Source organism: Zingiber officinale, chromosome 8A, assembly GCF_018446385.1.
Source record: "Zingiber officinale cultivar Zhangliang chromosome 8A, Zo_v1.1, whole genome shotgun sequence".
Lineage (NCBI taxonomy): Eukaryota > Viridiplantae > Streptophyta > Magnoliopsida > Zingiberales > Zingiberaceae > Zingiber > Zingiber officinale.
Window position 1 is genome coordinate 64,378,869 of NC_056000.1, and position 18,695 is coordinate 64,397,563.

Below are 18,695 nucleotides of genomic sequence, written 5' to 3' on the forward strand. Positions count from 1 at the left end.
AGATAATACCCACCTCTCACATTAAGATCCACATTAAGATGAGGGGACCCACACTTGATCAGTGGGTCCATCATCCCAATGCGAGCATTATCTGTACAAATAGGATGGAATTTTCCAGTTCTGGCTAGGGATGACAATTTTCCCTGTGGATTTAGGGTCTCATGGGGAAAATCTGAAATGGGGATAGGAATCCCTGATTTTTCGGGGATGAGGCGAGTTTAAGGCGGGTATGGGAATACTATCCCCATCCCCGAACCCGCCCCGAATATTATTATTATTAATATTAATAAATAATAATATGATTTTTTTAAAAAATATTAATAATAGTGTTAATATTAATCTATTGGCTTCAAATAGGCAACAAGATCTGTGAGGTCTGTATGTACTTCATGATTTACCTGAGCTATTATTCGGAACCATGTCTTCTGTATTTCCCTGTTTATCATCCTTGCAAGAAAATCGAACTGAATAAGACTAGCTGGAATGCACTGTTTGAGCCTTACCTTTTCTTTGAGACATACAAAAATTATCTCCAGGTTGACATTGTTGCTGCCGATAGATCATGGAGATGGGGCGGGGATGGGGAATCCTCGAATCCGAAAAAATGAAAACGGGACGGGGATGGGAATGACAAATCCGCCCCCGCCCCGCCCCGCCCCGCCCCATTGCCATCCCTACTTCTGGCGGTCATTATGATGATCGCAGATAATTTTGTATGCGGTCTCGTTGGTGGGCGCCAGTGGCTGCCATCGAGGAAGACAGTAAGCAAAGTGGATGATGTGTAATTCATTAAGAATTATTTCTATTCTTTAATATGCAATTCTAAATAAATTTATGATTGAATAAATAAAGATATAATATATATCAATTAATTTAATTGCTTATGTATAATAAGATAGCGTAAGTAAGACTCGTGTTAGAGTGATGAATTTTTTAAAGCAATATAATTTGATTAATAAAATTATTCTAATTTTAAAATTTTTTATTTTTAATTTTCTAACAATTTAATTACTTATAATGTTAGCTAAGTACCAATAATGCCAAAAAAGAATAGTCAAAAATCGTAAAATGTAAGTTGAATAGAGAAAGTTAATAATTATATTAATAAAGAATAGAGGCTTAAATTTATAGTTTTTAATAATTTTATAAGTTATTTCAAAAAAAAAAAATCAGATATATTAAATAAAATTAATTTAAAAAAAGAATAAATTTGAGAGACCTTTATTATAATAATAATAATAAAATAAAAAAACAGTCAGCTAACTCCAACCCGGACCGGTCTAGCCGTCTAGGGCACACAACGCGGACCCGCCACTCCTCTCGGGCGAAGTCAACCACGCACCCATCCATGTCCCACCACCACCTCTCTCCTTTGCCTCTGTAGTGGAATCGCGCTGGCTGCTTCGGTTTCTTCGCCATCGCCAGTCGGTTACCCAATCGAGCCTTTCAGAGCTGCGCGAATCTCTGCAGGAGGAGGAAGGGGAGGAAAAGAGCTGCGAGTCGTGCCATGGGACAAGCCTTCCGCAAGCTCTTCGACAGATTCTTCGGTCCCGTCGAAATGAGGGTCTCTCTTCCGTCTCTTTTGATCTTAAAAATCGGAGCTTTCGTTGTCCAGGATGATCCATGAGTGCGTAGTCTATTTTAGTTCTATGTGATTGGTAGCGTTAGCACGATTCGATTTTCTGCTAGATAATTAGAAACATGATAACTTGGAAGATGTTTTACTGACGAGTAAACAGATTTTCGATACAGATTTTGGAGAACGCCAAAGGAAATGCCTAGAAATGCACATGATCTATCGTAGCCAAATCCAATTATTTAGCAATATATGTAGGCTTGAAGCTACTTGAAGAATACACAGAAGCTTGCGTAGAGTGATATTATCCGTATTTTCCATCAGTTTAGAGGAACCTGTTCTGAGATGTATGTTGATATATTAACTTGGTAGCTTGTGGGATCTTGAACGGAGCCAGAAGGTGCCCACAATCCTACTGCAACCTCGTTGAACATATCAAGGTTCAGAGTGGGGAGGACTGGAAGCTGAGGATCAGTTGCAGATGATGGAGAAGCTGATTGGCTAGCTAGGGTAGCAAGGAGACTTCAGCATAACAATTTGGTATCCTGAACACCGTCGTTTATGGTTTGAATTAAGTAGAAAGGAGACTGCTCTTATAGGAACGAGGAAGATTGTAATGGTAATTAATCAACTGCATTCATAAATTAGGCCGTGTCATGGCTCCTTGTGCCTAAAATAAGAGATGATATATTTACTACGAAAACTGTGCTTTTGAAATTTGAAGCATGATAAAATTTCCTAGTTCCTAAGTTGGATAAGTAAAATGATTTCATCCATTACCCCCTAGGCATTGCTTTGTTGGTTCTGATTGCACATGGAATCTAACATCATACACAATTATTTTCTTCTGCGTTCATTTGATCAATGGACATGGAGAATATCTGTGACTTTCTGAATCTACACTTGCAGGTTGCTATGCTTGGATTGGATGCAGCTGGTAAGACAACCATTTTGTACAAGTTGCACATTGGAGAAGTTTTGTCAACGGTCCCAACTATTGGTAAGTGACGCACTGTTATATGTAATAGGCAATCTGCTGAAACTTATGGTATCATTTTTTTTTTATATGATTAACTGAGAATCAACAACTAAAAGATCTGTGTTAGTGTCATTAATATTGATGGAAGTTAGGCGTGATTAATAGTCTATCATGTTGGTGCAATCATGCCCCAAATAAAAAGTTTTGATGTTTGACAATATTTAAGTTTAGATTAATTTCCAGCATAACATAAACAATATGTTGCATGAAACTTAAATACAATATTTTCCCCTTCTTTGGCAAATATTAAAAAATAGATACACAAGGGAAGAAAAATAAAGGAAAGAAGTGAAGCTCCCCCTTAAGCCATGCATGCCCAAAGGAACATATGCATATAATCCATATCTCTACAAGGAAAACAATAAGGTACCCACCCTAAACAAATGCAAGAAGCATAAACACAATAGAGACACTCCCCCTAAGCACATGCAATCAACCAAGAAAGGAACACTGGTGCACTCTTCCGCCAAAAATCCATAGATAAAATCAAAATATACATAGAAACAGTCATAGAGAAAGCAAAGTATTCAAACAAACCACATACATCCAATAGTCCCTATCGTACAAATACAAAAACTACATAACATCGTCGTCGACTACAGAATCACCACCATCTGTTGAAGGAACAATTGCTCTTGAAGTCCAACACCGACAGCGGAGGCACCATTAGCCGGAGGAGGAGGTCGAATCGGTGGACCGACAGTTTAGGAACGGACCAGATCGTGCAGTGATGCGATATTTGATCAAATGTTGACAAGACCCGTCTAAGTGACAGCCTGACCCTGTGTAAGAGTAGCAAGTTGCCTATAGATCCGTGTCATCTCTGGATCACGCTCCACTCGTAACTGTTGGTGCAATTTGTACTAACGATCTAACTCAGGTTTTGATGAATGACAAGTAAGTTAAGTTAGGTTCTGTTGTGATCTAACCACATGATTAAGTGTGCAGTACGAAGTTCAGATAGGTCGACGGACCGACCGGATATTTGGCAGGAAATTCAGCTAGGTCAAGGGGCTGATCAGATAGCTGGTACGAAGTCTAGATAGGTTGACAGGCTGACCGAATATCTGGCGAGAAGTCCAGCTATGTCAACGAGCCGACCGGATGGTTGGCATGAAGTCCAGACAAGTCGACGGGCTGACCGGATGTCTGGCAAGTTGGTAAGTTAAGGAAAGTCACTGGAGGAGAGTGACCTTGTGAGGAGGCGTCCCGGTTAAGGGGACAGTAGGCATCGGTTCAGGTTAGGTCCATTTCGGATCCCTAATCCGAGACCTAGACTAGTTCCTGGTCCTGAGAGGACAGGAATTAATTAATACTAATTATTATTGTGCTAACATTTGTCTTGCAAGTTATCATTTTTGGTTATTGGACTAACGTTGTTTTGCATAACAAAGGAGCAAAAATTACCTTCGGATGAACAGTTGTCGAAGGCGCTTTCAAGCTTAATGGAAGGCGTCTTTGTACTGTTCATAGAAGGCGCCTTCCAAGGCTATGGAAGGCGCCTTCCGCAGGATAAACTTTGGACGAAGTCACGGATAAAGGCCATGTTGTTCGGGATCAACTTTCTCAAGTTGGAGGCGCCTTTAATGACTATGGAAGGTGCCTTCAATGCCTTATATAAGCTAGTCTCGAGGAAGCTTCAAGACACAACACTTATACGAGCTACTACGCGTCCATTTGAGGTTCTGACTGCTCCGGGCTCCTGTTACGACTCTATTGAGAAGCTGCTGCACCCTACGATTGTTCCAAGGACTTCTGATTGCGGCCGGCAGACCAACATCGATACACGAACAAGCCACTTTTATCCTAAGTGTCGGTAACATTTTTATTGTACTTAGATTCTGCAAACGGGAAGTGCAGTCTGTTGCACTTCACCAATCTTCTTTTTACTCGATTCCCTCTTCCGGAGGTACTGGAAGTGGTTTTAGTGGATTACCCATCGATAGGTCCGCGGGACCTGGGTATTGGAGTAGGAGTCGCCGAAGGCTTCGAACTAAGTAAAACTTCTCGTGTTTTCTTAAGTTCTCATTCCGCTTTAATTTTCTGCTACGTACTAAATTTTTGAAAAATTTTTAAGACACGTAATTCACCCACCCCTCTCACGTGCATCTCGATCCAACAAGTGGTATTAGAGCGAGATCTGCTCTGAATTAGTGCAACCACCAATCAAGCTAGGGGAATCATTTTTTTTTTTTGTTGTTTTTCGCATTCTATTTGAATTGGTAAAACTTTACCTATTCAGATAATTTTTCGTTTGATTTTAACTTGAAGTTGGTGCAACACCTCTCAAGTTCTTTTATGTTTCTTGATCTCAAACTCTGCTAATCCAGGACCAAGTCTCGGCACCTCTTTTAGTTTTCTATCTACAACTGTGAAATGGCCCAAAACGAAGGATACAACACCGTCCGTCCTCCTCTCTTCAATGGTGATGACTTCCCGTACTTGAAGAAGCGGATGGAGGTATACCTAAAAATGGACTTTGACCGTGATTCAACGTCACCTGAAAAGAGACTTATATCTAAATAAATTATTTAATATAAAAATGCAGGAAGGTGAGACTGCTAGTCAGCTGCACGCGAGGATAGAAGATATCCTTAACGAACTTCACACCATCGACTACCAGATGGAGAACCAGGATCTAATAAGGTATACTCTAAATACATTTCCTTGAAATGCACTGTGGGCATCTATTGTGGATGGATGCCTATAAGATTTCGAGGAATTTGTTAAAATTAAAATTAGACGAACTATTTTGTCAAAATCGAGAAAGGTATTACTCTTATTGCAAGGACATCAAAAGAGAAGTCCAGAACTAGACCTGAACCTGAAATTGAGTATGAGAGGATGAAGAACACTTGGTGAACTTGTTAAGAGAGATGTTCACGGGGAGAAAGAAGAATTTCAGCAAAAAGGACCTGCAAAAGATCAACTCCACCTCCAATTCTAATAGCAAGAATGTGACCTGCTTCGGATGCAACAAGAAGGGGCACTACAAAACCGACTGTCCGAATCTAAAGAAAAGGAAGGCTCTCAAAGTGACGTGAGACGAATCATTCGGAGATGAATCAGATGGTAGAGAACCACAGCACACCAACTACCTCGTGTTGATGGCTTACGAATCAGAATCGGAGAACGAATCGGAAGACGGATTTGAACCCGAATCGAGCCACGAGTCCGCATTCGTTTCCGAAGGTTCCGATGAGGTATACTTTACTTTAAGCAAAAGATTTTTAAAATTATTGCATGTTTAAATAAGAAATTAATTAACTCTGAAAATTGCATAAATGAACTAACAAAAGAAAATAACAAATTTAATGAACAATTAAAATTAAATTCAACAACTGAACTAATTCAAGCCGAAATCCCAACTCCTGTTGCAAAACTTGAGGATAATCTCATACTGAAAAATGAAATAATTGAACTAAAAGAATTATTACAAAAATCCACAACTAGATCCAAGTATCTCAATATGATACTTGAGTCACAAAGAGCTGTGTATAACAAGTCCGGACTCGGATACAAGTCCAATTCAACCAACAAATCCTTTATATCATTAGTTAATCAAAATAAGATCCAAACTAAAGCCTGGGTTCTAAAGTGTGTCTAACCACACAAGTAGGAATCAACTAATATTATGTACCTAAAAATGAGATTCATTATATAAAATCAAATCCAACTAAAACCTTAAAGTCAAACCAAAACAAATCTTCAAAACTAAATTCTAAACTTTTAAAAAAAAGGCAACCCGGTGCACAAAGCTCCCGCTATGTGGGGTCCCGGGGAAGGATCCATTGTACGCAGCCTTACCTTGTTTTTTTTTGCAAGAGACCGTTTCTAGGGTTCACCTTTTGGTCGCAAAGCAACAACTTTACCGTTGCGCCAAGACTCCCTTTCAAATTCTAAACTTAAAAACGAAATAAAATCAAACAAATTAAATTACCATCAAGTCCACTATAGTTATAAAAGTAATTGACACAAACTCAAAACTTAAAAATCAAACTCAACAATTCAGGGGAGGTTCCAAATTAGTTGGCACCTCCAAAATAATAACTTACCCGGCGGGGTAATTAGGACTAGTCAAAATAAGGACAACATTTTAACTTGACAAATGTACTGGTGAAGTTTTGGATGATAGTAGGTTAGGGAAACTCCGTCTATACATGTCTAGGAAGTTTTGGATGCGTAATTAGGACTAGTCAAAATAATAACTTACCCGGCTGGGTAATTAGGACTAGTCAAAATAAGGACAACATTTTAACTTGACAAATGAACTGGTGAAGTTTTGGATGATAGTAGGTTAGAGAAACTCCGTCTATGTATGTTTAGGAAGATATGGCTTCGACTTGGTGCATTTGATTTAGTGGAACTAACTGAAGCTACCCCTTACGAATCCTAACTAGTTAGGCCAAGGTTTTGTACTAAGTTTGATAGGACTATTTGAAAAACTTCGAAGGCATGGTTACTCTAAAGATGTCCAGGTGATTCACCATAGCTCAGAAGTTTATCCAAAGAATGTTTGTTTATTGAACCCAAAGTTAAACCTGGATCTAACACAAAGTTAAACCAAACCCTGAAATTAAACTTAACTCATCTCACAAAATTATATTTAAAATTAAAAATTAAAAAAGTAAACTTAAAACTTAAAATTAAACTTAAACTTAAAAACTAAAATTAAAGATTTAAACTTAAAGTTAAACTTACCTTATTCACCCTATTCAAATTCCAAATCAAGTTTAATCTAAATTGATTTTTAACTCCTACCTATTGTAGGAAACCAAGTGGATATTGGATAGTGGTTGTTCCAAACACATGTCGGGGATCACACCAAATTCACTCAATTAACATACAAAAGCTTCGGAACAGTTGTCTTTGAAACAACGACATACTCAAGGTAATTGGGATAGGTAATATTGAACTCAAAATTGATTTTACTATTAAGAAAGTATTACTTGTTGAAATCTCAAATACAATCTTCTTAGCATTAGTCAATTATGTGATTCTGGATATAAGGTTAGGTTCCTATCCTTTGAATGCTTGATTCAGTACATAGATAACCCTATCATAAAACTAAAAGGGTTTAGGAAGGACAATATCTATGCAATCAATCTAACTTCTTCCTTACTTGAGTTCCACTTGACATAAAAAGAAGAAACCTGGTTATGACATAGAAGAATGTCAGACACAAACTTTAGAAATCTAAGTAAATTAAATGGATTAGTTAGAGGCTTACTAAAGTTACCCAACTTAGACTCAACAATTTGTAATGTCCGTTAACAAGGAAAACAAGCAAAGTCAACTCACAAATCAACTAATCAACTTCAAACAAATTCTATATTAGAACTATTGCACTTGGACCTATTTGACTCCCATGGAATCAAATCAATAAATGGAAGCCTTTATTGCCTGTTAATAATATATGATTACTCTAGATTCACCTAGGTAAAATTCTTAAAAAATAAAGATGAAACATTTGAAGTCTTTAGTAATTTTTGCAAATAAATTGAAAATGAAAAAGATAGAAAAATTAAAAGAATAAGAAGTGATAACGGAGGTGAATTTATAAATCGTAACTTTAATCAATTCTGCATCATCACGGATTTTCATGCCCTAAAACACCCAACAAAATAGAATAGTAGAAAGAAAGAATAGAACTCTACTTGAAGCCTCTAGGACAATGTTAAATGAGTATAAACTATCAAAATATTTTTGGGTAAAAATATCCTACTATATACAAAATAGAACCACAATAAGTAAAACTTATAATAAAACCTCATTTGAACTCTATTATAATAAATAACTTAATATTAAATATTTCAAAGTATTTGGATGTCCAACCTACATACTAAACACAACAGAACACTTAGGAAAGTTTACCTCAAAAGTAGAAAATGGAATTTTTGTAGGTTACTTGTCAAACAGTAAAGTCACACTAAGAAGTAAGAATTGAAGAAACCTCAAATGTAAAATTTGAAGAGACCAACCAAAACTTAGAACAAATCCAGATCTAAACAATTGATTTTGTTCGAGGTCAAGGGGAGCCAGTGAAACCTAAGTACGAATACGAAGAAGAAGAACAACCTCAAGTAAATGAACCTACTAGAACGTTAAGAGCTAACCCAAACCATCCAATTGACCAAATAATTGGTGACTCAGATCTAAGAGTTCAAACTAGATCATCCTTTAGAAACTTAAGTCAAATATCTTTGATCTCAAAAATCGAACCCAAAACGATAGAAGAATCCTTACTTGACTCAGACTGGATCATAGCCATGCAAGAAGATTTAGCCCAGTTTGAAAGAAACGAAGTTTGGGACTTAGTACCACCACCTAATAATAAAAAGGTAATAGAAACAAAATGGGTATTCAAAAATAAACTAAGTGAAAATGAAAAAATTATCAGAAACAAGGCTAGACTAGTGGCTAAAGGGTTTAGTCAAGTAGAAGAACTTGACTATGATGAAACATATGCCCCGGTAGCTAGACTTGAGTCTATTAGAATGCTACTTAGCTATGCATCCTATAAAGGATTTAAGCTTTATCAAATGGATGTTAAATTTACCTTTTTACATGAGCTAATAAAAGAAGAAGTTTATGCAGGTCAACCACCTGAGTTTGAAAGTCTAGATCATCCTATCCATGTCTTTAAACTTAAGAAAGTCTTGTATGGTCTTAAACAAGCACCTAGGGCTTGGTGTGAAAGGTTGATCTCTTACCTAATTTCCAAAGGATTCAACCAAGGACAAATTGATCGAACTTTATTTGTAAAATCAATCAACCAAGATATCTTTATAGCCCAAGTATATGTTGACGACATAATCTTTTATTCAACCAATTCAAAATTTTTACAAGAATTTATAACCTTAATGGAATAAGAATTTGAAATGAGCTTAGTAGATAAACTAATTTATTTTTTAGCTTTACAAATTAAACAAATTAATGAAGGAAATTATGTTTACCAACAAAAGTATATCAAGGAATTACTTAAAAAATTTGGAATGAAAAACACCAAGGAAATAAAAACACCAATGACAACTAACACAACCTTAGATAATGACCCAAATGGAAAACCCGTAAACCTAAAATACTATAGAAGTGTGATAGGTAGTCTTCTATACTTAATCGCAAGTCGACCTGATATTTTATTTGCGGTTAGTATGTGTGCTAGATACCAAACCTATGCTAAAGAATCCCACTTAACTAACGTAAAAAGAATTTTCAGATATCTAAAAGGAACATCAAATATAGGGATTTGATATCCTAGAACACTCAACTTTGAACTTATAGGTTACTCTGACTCAGACTATGCTGGCTGTAAACTAGATCGTAAGAGTACAAGTGGTGGATGCTAGTTACTTGGTCCATCACTTGTCAGCTGATTTAGTAGAAAGCAACATTGTGTTGCCTTATCTACTACTGAGGCAGAATATATAGCAATAAAAGAATGCATTGCACAATTATTATAGATGATGTATACTCTAAAAGATTTTAATCTAAACTTTACAAATACAAAAGTATTAATTGATAATATTAGGTCAATTAATTTAACAAAAAATCCTGTGCATTATTCAAGAAGCAAACACATCGAAGTTAGACATCATTTTATCAGGGATCATGTTAAAGGTGACATTGAACTCAAGTACATTGAGTCCAAGTCAAACTTAACTGACATATTCACCAAACCCTTCCCTGAAAGTGAATTTAACAACTTACGTCGATAATTAGTAATGTGTTTCATAGACTATGACTAATATTTTCAAAATTATTTTCAAATAATTTGCAAATTCTAGGGTAAAATTTCTTTTCTTACATTTTTCTCAAAATTTCCTTATATTTAGAATTTTCAAGATCAATTTTAGCCTTAGTCTATATCAACTCCATAGAAAGCATATTCCTATATATTTAGGACTTGAGCATCTCACTAACACATTAGAGCTACCTTGTTTATGTATTGTCAAACTTAGAAAGGGGTGAGATGCATAGACAGATTGCCTGGACTTAAGATGCTTATATCAGTGCATCAACATAAGTCTGTGCGTTAAATACCAAATTTATAGTGATCAAGTTAAGTAATCCAGGTTAGTCAAACATTAACGGTATAAAAAGACTTAACCTGACTAACCAAGTGAACATTGCTATCTTTTGATAGTTAGTTAGTAACTAATGGCTAGACAGTTAAGGACAATTTATAGTTGATTAGATTAATTTGAAATAATGTTGGATTCAAGGGGAGGATATTTAAAAACGACTTTTAAAATTTTGCTTTGAATAGATATTTTAAACATACTTATATTTTTCAAAAACATTTTTTTTCAAAATATTTCTAAAAGATGTTTTTCGAAAACACCTATACTTTTCAAAGTTCTATTTTGAAAATCATTCTTGACACGTTTTGAAATATCCAATGTTTTGCAAAATTTTGATGGTTTTGAAAACTGACTACTTTAATTTTTGCAAGCTGCTTTTAAACAAACTTGAAAAGTTTTTTTCTTGAAAATTTTTGAAAAAGTTTCAATTTTGCAAAAATTAATCTTTTAAAAGTTTAAATCTTGAAAAAGGTTCATCCCTGATTTTTTTTTTTTTTTTTTGCAAAACTTATTTCTTTAAAATTTCTTAATAACTATTTAAACTTTACCGTTAGTTTTTAAAAAGAATTACAAGTGTTTTGCGAACCTTCGTTTTTTTTGTTAAGTACATCCCCCATAACTCTGAACCTTATTTTTGTTGCCTATTTTTTGAACAAGTTTTTGTTACACTGACTTACGTATTAACTCATATCTTTTTGATGAATGTCAAAGGGGGAGGGTTAAGGATTAAGTTAGCAAACAAAAGAAAAATCAGAACAACTTAAACCCCACAATAAAAGATAATTTACTCATATTTTTTTTATGCTTACTTTGTATATTTTTTTGCTAACTTAATTCAGGTTGTCATTGCATCAAAAAAGGAGAGATTGTTGGTGCAATTTATATTAACGATCTAACTCAGGTTTTGATGAATAACAAGTTAAGTTAGGTTCTGTTGTGATCTAACCACTTGATTAAGTGTGCAGTACGAAGTCCAGATAGGTCGACGAGCGGATTGGATATCTGACAAGAAATCTAGCTAGGTCAACGAGCCGATCAGATAGCTGGTATGAAGTCTAGATAAGTCGACGGGCTGACCGGATATCTGACAAGAAGTCCAGCTATATCAACAGGCCGACCGGATAGCTGGCATGAAGTCCAGATAAGTCGACGGGCTGATCAGATATCTGACAAGTTGGTTAAGTCACCGGAGGAGAATGACCTTGTGAGGACACGTCCCGGTTAAGGGGATAGTAGGCGTCGGTCCAGGTTATGTCCATTTCGGATCCTTAATCTGAGACCTTGATTAGTTCCTGGTCCTGGGAGGATAGAAATTAATTAATACTGCTCATTATTATTGTGCTAACATTTGTCTTGTAGGTTATCATTTTTAGTTATTGGACTAACGTTGTTTTGCAGGACAAAGGAGCAAAAATTACCTTCGGATGAATAATGTCCGAAGGCGCCTTTAAGCTTAATGGAAGGCGCATTCGTACTATTCATAGAAGGCGCCTTCCAAGGTTATGGAAGACGCCTTCCGCAGGATAAACTTTGGACATAGTCGCGGATAAAGGCTGTGCTGTTCGAGATCAACTTTCGCAAGTTGGAGGCGTCTTCAATGGCTATGGAAGGTGCCTTCAATGCCCTATATAAACTAGTCTCGAGGAAGCTTCAAGACACAACACTTATGTGAGCTACTACGCGTCCATTTGATTTTTCAACTGCTCCTCTACTGCACCTTACGACTGTTCCAAGGACTTCTGATCGCGGCCGACTGACCGACATTGATACACGAACAAGCCACTTCGATCCTAAGTGTCAGTAACATTTTTATTGTACTTAAATTCTGCAAACGGGAAGTGTAGTATGTTGCACTTCACCGATCTTCTTTTGTACTCGATTCCCTCTTCCGGAGGTACCCATTGATAGATCCGTGGGACCTGAGTCTTGGAGTAGGAGTCGTTGAAGGCTCCAAACCAAGTAAAACCTCCCGTGTTTTCTTGTGTTCTCATTCCGATTTAATTTTCTGCTGCGTACTAAATTTTTGAAAATCTTTTAAAGTGACCCTTCACCCCCCCCACGTGCATCTCGATCCAACAGTAACTCCTTAAATTGAATGTCCATGATCTTCTCAAACTGAAGGAGCTGAGCCCGGACATCATCCTCAGACTCAGACGTGTCAGACCCAACCTCCGCCGCAGCATGAGCTTCTGCAGACCTTGCCCAGTCCAGATCCTCTGGACCACAACTCCTAGTCCGCTCCTGGACCAAGAGTTGTTCATAGGTGGATTCTATGGATCCCACCTGTATAACAGTTGGGGTCCATAGAACCCCGCCTATGAGTGAGCTGGTCCATCCTCTGGACCACACTTTGTGGTCCAGAGGATCCGTGCTCGACTTTGCCGCTTGTTGCCTTTGTCGATGCATACCCTAACGAAGACGATCATCCTTGGCATAATGTGAGCCAAGGAGGAGCTTGCGGAGATAATCCAATCCTTCTTGCATTTGTTTAGGTTGGGCACCCATTTCTTGTTTTCCTTGTAGAGATCTGGATTATATGCATATGTTCCTTTGGGCATGCACGGCTTAAGGGGGAGCTTCGCGTCTTTCCTTTATTTTTCTTCTCTTGTGTATCTATTTTTTGATATTTGCCAAAGAGGGAGAAAATATTGTATTTAAGTTTCATGCAACATATTGTTTGTGTTATGCTGGAAATTAGTCTAAACTTAAATAGATTGTCAAACATCAAAAAGGCTGAGATTGTTGGTGCAATCATGTCCTAAATAAGTAGTTTTGATGATTGATAATTGTTTTAAGTTTAGGCTAATACGTTGGATCTAACATGAGTTGTAAGTTTGCAGGACAAGAGGAGTCCAAGAAGGTCGAGGAACGAATTCTTAGCAAGAGAAGCTCTTGCAGGTCGGATGACCAGATGTAAGGCAAGAGAAGTCCAAGGAGGTCGGGGACCGGATCCTTGGCAGGAGAAGCCCTTATAGGTCAGAAGACCGGATGTAAAGCAAAGAAGTCCAAGGAGGTCGAGGATGGAATTCTTGGCAATGGTAAAACCCGAGCAGATTGCGAGATCAAATACTAGGTAGTTGAAGACCCGGAGATGAGGAACCTCCAAGCACAAAGTCCAGAGAATAGGAGGTTTGTCTGGCATCAGGTACTTGGTATCAGTACAAATGCAGTAAATGGTACATTGTGCCAATCAATTTGCCAAAATCCTTAATCCCTTATGGGAGTGTTAAGCAATTAAGCAATCGCTTAAGAAAACTTTTGTTTAAAATAGAATGTTTCCAAATTGATTGCTATAATTGATTTTGAAATAGTAAGCGATTGGATCAATTGCTTACAAATCCTTCGGTTCGAAAAGAAGGTTTCCAAATCGATTGCTATAATTGATTTGGAGACTGTAGGCGATTAGAGCAATCACTTACGGAATCTTTTATTCAAAATAGAAGGTTCCCAAATAGCGATTTGGAGAAGTCGTGTTCGTGTAAAAACGCGCCAAATTGATTACTCTAATCGCTTAAGGTCAGTAAGCGATTGAGCTCTTTTCTTGAATCGCTTAAGATTCAAATAAATGAATCTCCGCCGTCAATTTGGGGTAAGTGACTATTCAACGAATAAATCAGAGATTCTTAAGCGATAAAAAAAAAAATCTTAAGCGATTAACAAAACAACAAGAAAAATAGCTCATTTCCGAAGGGTTTCAAACACGATTGAAGACACTTTTTTTCACGAACATTGCTCACAAGTGCTCAAGTTCAAGTACTCAAGCTCTCATCTTGCTACATCCTCAAGCTTCTCAAAGAAGGAGAAGCTGTACCAAAATTGTAATATCTTCTCTTCTTCTTCTTCTTCTTCCTTGTAAGCTATTTCATTTGGGAGAGAGATGTATACTGTGTAAGGTTTCTCTACCTTTGGCGTTGGTCTGAGAAGAAAAAGTTTCATAGTAGATGTTATGACCGTGGTGGGGATCCTTGGATTAGTCATCTCAAGGAAGTGGATACCAAGTAAACACAAAGAGTTAACATTGCTTTCAAGTTTTTGTTGCGCAATCAAGAAGATCCCCCCACCCCCCCAACTCAACCGGTTATAACATATCAAAGTGTTTATGAAACTGGGTTGCAGACTGGTAATTTCCTACTTTTCAGGTTGAACCATGCAAAAATACAGCTCTACCAGGATGTCCCCACTAATCAAACTTTATGGTTTCAATGTCTTCGCTTCCAGTTCCTAGTTTAACTGGTTGAACCATTCGGTCCTATCCAGTTTTGAATATACGTGTCTAGTGGGAAGTAATTGTTTTACTTGAAGTCATTTTGCCATCTGCATAAGATGTAAATAAATCGATGCTAAGTGGAAGTTCCTATTCATCTTGAACTATCTCTTGAACTTATGCGATGTATTGCTTCATAACTTGAACTTCTTTTATTCTTTCCTCTTTATCATCTTCTTTTTGACCTTATATTTTAACTGAGATTAGGCTAGATAAATGGATCTTATATCGCCCTTCACATCACTCAAATTATTTTCTGTTAAATTTCTATGGTTAAAATTGATACCATATTAGTAATTACAATATATTGTTGATAGATATGTCTGCTAAGTTTATTACTTGTATCTTTGCTTGTGCTACATCTTTGTCCTTTGATGTAAAAGCTCTCTTGCTTCATATGGCTCTCTTCACTGGATTAATGTATTATTTATTTGCCTATGATATTTGGGTCTTCCTACTATTCTCTGTTCTACTTCATAGTGATGATATTAATACGATCCTTCTTCTCTTTGTTCACTATATACTTAATTTAGAAAATATACTTTGAGAATGTTTATGTCCTCTATTTCATTGTTGATATTAAACGTCTTTTTATCTATTCCCAGGCTTCAATGTGGAGAAGGTCCAATATAAGAATGTAGTATTTACAGTGTGGGATGTCGGTGGACAAGAAAAATTAAGACCCTTATGGAGGCACTACTTTAGCAACACTGATGCACTGGTAATTTGTCATTCTTCAAGTTCTAGTTTAGTATTTATAAGTGGTTAGTGTTCAATATTGAGATATCTGACAATTTTGAGTGTTGAAATTGATCCTACTTTTGCTTGTTGGGAACACTAGTTTGATCCAACTTGCTAAAGTACCTTCTTATCATCCACCTTTTAGATGCATATTGTCTAACGATTCTAAATTATAATGCCAATGGCAATTGGTGTGCATCCAATAGATGATAAAATGAGAGGAATAAGTTAAATTTTATGGACATGTTCAAAGGCAACTATAGATTCTAATTTGAAGAGTTGAATCAATTAAAGTGGAAAAAAATGATTAACCATGCTGGGTAACGTCGAGCCTAGGGTGACCGGCTGGCCCACGGAAGTTTCCCACCGGCCACCAGGGTAAATCGGGAAGTGCTCGCAGCGGACAACCCAGGAGCCTAGCATCCTTTAAATTCTTGCAAATTCGCCATAGCTGGGACTCGAACCGCGGGTGCTTAGGTGACAACCTGAATGCCCTGCCGTTGCACCATAACCCCGGTGGCTGAATCAATTCAAGTGAAGGTGTATGAGATGGAGGAGAATCATAATAAATTGGGTATTTTTTAAAATGCTCCCAAGGTTTACTAGCTTTTAAATATCAAAACGCCTAGCAAGGTTTTCATTGTGTTGTTAAAATGCTTCTTATTTAAAACTAAAATACCTATTTTACCCTTCTAAATTACCACCTAAATTATTCATTTGTTAATGGAGAGGGGTATTTGGAGGACATTTTGACATAAATGATCAACATTAGCAAGATATCAAGATTCTTTCTCAAATTTTTGTTACGATTAATGAACCTTTAGTTTCGATTTTTTCTTGTTTCATATGTTAACCATCTGTTGAATCACAGATTTGCTTTACATCGAGTAATCACTAACAATTCTATTGTTGTTTATGCTTTCAGATCTATGTCGTCGATTCTTTGGATAGAGAGAGAATTGGAAAAGCCAAAGAGGAATTTCAGGTATGTAGTGTATGGATGGAGGATATCATGATATAACTTCTTCTTCTTTTCCTTTTTCCTTTTTCGTTTTTGGAATTCTGATAAATTGTTTCTTTCAGACTATCATCCGAGATCCATTCATGTTGAACAGTGTTATATTGGTATTTGCTAACAAGCAAGACTTGGTATGCAGTAAATCTGATTTCCATCATATCATCCTTAATTTATACAGCTTGTTTCTATTACCAACATCCATGTTTATTTTCGTTGACAAAGAGTGGAATTCCTCCATGTGAAAAATGCACAAATAAGAGAAAAAAGAGTTCGAGCGTGCGAAGATTATACAATCAATTTGTATTTGAACAATATATGAAAGTCTCTTACGAAATAACCAAAGGCACAACTTGTATTACCTTATTCGATGCTCAATAGCCAAATAAGTTACGGCAGCTATCCTGCTTGCTAACATTTCTTCTTCATCAAGTGCCCGTTTAACAATTCTCGAGCAATGATCTGTTAACTTAACTCTTTTCTCTTTGGCAGTATTTCCTTGGCTTAAAGAGAGATCATATCTTATGAGTCTTTCTAACATTTTAGTACCTTCATCTTAACTATCTCAATGTATCCTCGTTTCCCTTCTCCATATGCTTGTGTATTTCATAGGCAACGAGGCCACCGGGTCATCCGAGATGGTATGGGGCGGAAGTTGCTGTAATGAGGCCACCGGGTCGAAACTCAGTGGCAACGGGGGAATAAATCCCCTATCCCTGTATCCCACCCGGTCCGTCCCATGTTAGATCGGGTGCTACGATTTACCTCCCTCACAATGACCGTGGGTCCGGTCGGTGGGGGCCCTGGGGGCGAGGGTTTCGCCTTTTTGCTGCAGTGTATTTCATAGGCAGAGTCATGTGAATGGTGATAAGCAGATACCCTTACAGCTTTTCCTCAACCTGGCTTTGCTTCTTGTTGTGTCTTAAGCTCAGTGAAATCTTCTTATTATGTTCGTCCAGTTACATCATAACTTCTCGATAATCTTTTCATGTTACATGCACTTTCTCAATGGATTAGATTATATGGCAATTTGCATGTCAGATTCATTTTAGGTTTAACTTCATTTTCTCATTCAGAGAGGCGCAATGGCTCCAATGGAAGTGGCCGAAGGGCTGGGTCTCCATGATCTGCGGACGCGAACTTGGCACGCACAGGGAACTTGTGCCCTCAGCGGAGATGGTCTGTACGAGGGACTCGACTGGCTAGTGTCAGCCCTGAAGGAGTTGCAGGTGCCTGGACGACATCCGGCTTGATCAGTTTGCAGCTCCTTGCTACGGTCACAAAGTTAAAGAAAGAAAAATTGATCCGGAAGATTGTTACTCTGTATAGTGTCCTTGGTTTTATTGAGGATGTTGGACGATGATTCATACACAATTTGCTTCGTATGATGCTGAAAGCTGTGGTTTTCTTTTATTTTGATATTTTTAATATCAATAATTCCACATGTTAAATGAGTTTTTGTCATAATTCATTGGTTGACTTTGATTGGTATGTAGAAATATATTTTAGTGCCATTTTAATTTTTTTTTCAGTAAAAAGATTCAATCGAATTTATAAACATCAAGGTGGAAGTTGTTTGTTCTTAGTATAAAAATCGTAATTGTAAATAACTTCATGGCTTTTTAAATCTTAATCAGCCAATTTATGTAATCATTTTTGCTAATATGTCGCTCTAATCAAACCGCAGCCGGTTCGAGATAGTAAACTGATGGCATCTTGCTGCGGTTCATTCCGCAAACCGGTTTCCAGTCGGCCAAATAAACTGGACAATCGGTAAAGCGAACTCGAGTTTTGTGTCTCATCCAAGTTAAAATTTCAATAAGCCGGTTTAGTTTGATAATTTTTGGAAAGCGAACTCGGTTTAATTATTAAATTATTGAAAAAAAAACCACTTTTCACTGAACTATGTATAAAAGTTTGTGTTGATGCAGAAAGTATTCGACGATTGAATTTATATTTTGATTATGTCAAAAAGT

General features: G+C 37.0%; 1 protein-coding gene across 2 annotated transcripts; it reads left to right on the forward strand.

The window, feature by feature from the left end:
• Positions 1–1,361: 1,361 nt before the first annotated feature.
• On the forward strand, positions 1,362–18,142 carry LOC122009314 (ADP-ribosylation factor 1-like 2). Of its 2 annotated transcripts, none has more exons than XM_042565426.1 (6): positions 1,362–1,564; positions 2,486–2,576; positions 15,569–15,684; positions 16,630–16,689; positions 16,788–16,853; positions 17,796–18,142. In XM_042565426.1, the coding sequence occupies exons 1-6, from the start codon at positions 1,508–1,510 to the stop codon at positions 17,970–17,972; spliced, it is 567 nt and encodes a 188-aa protein (XP_042421360.1). In that variant the 5' UTR covers positions 1,362–1,507; the 3' UTR covers positions 17,973–18,142. The 2 variants fall into 2 exon arrangements, with proteins under 2 accessions (XP_042421360.1, XP_042421361.1); XM_042565427.1 differs by lacking the exon at positions 1,362–1,564 and adding an exon at positions 1,653–2,195.
• Positions 18,143–18,695: the final 553 nt, after the last annotated feature.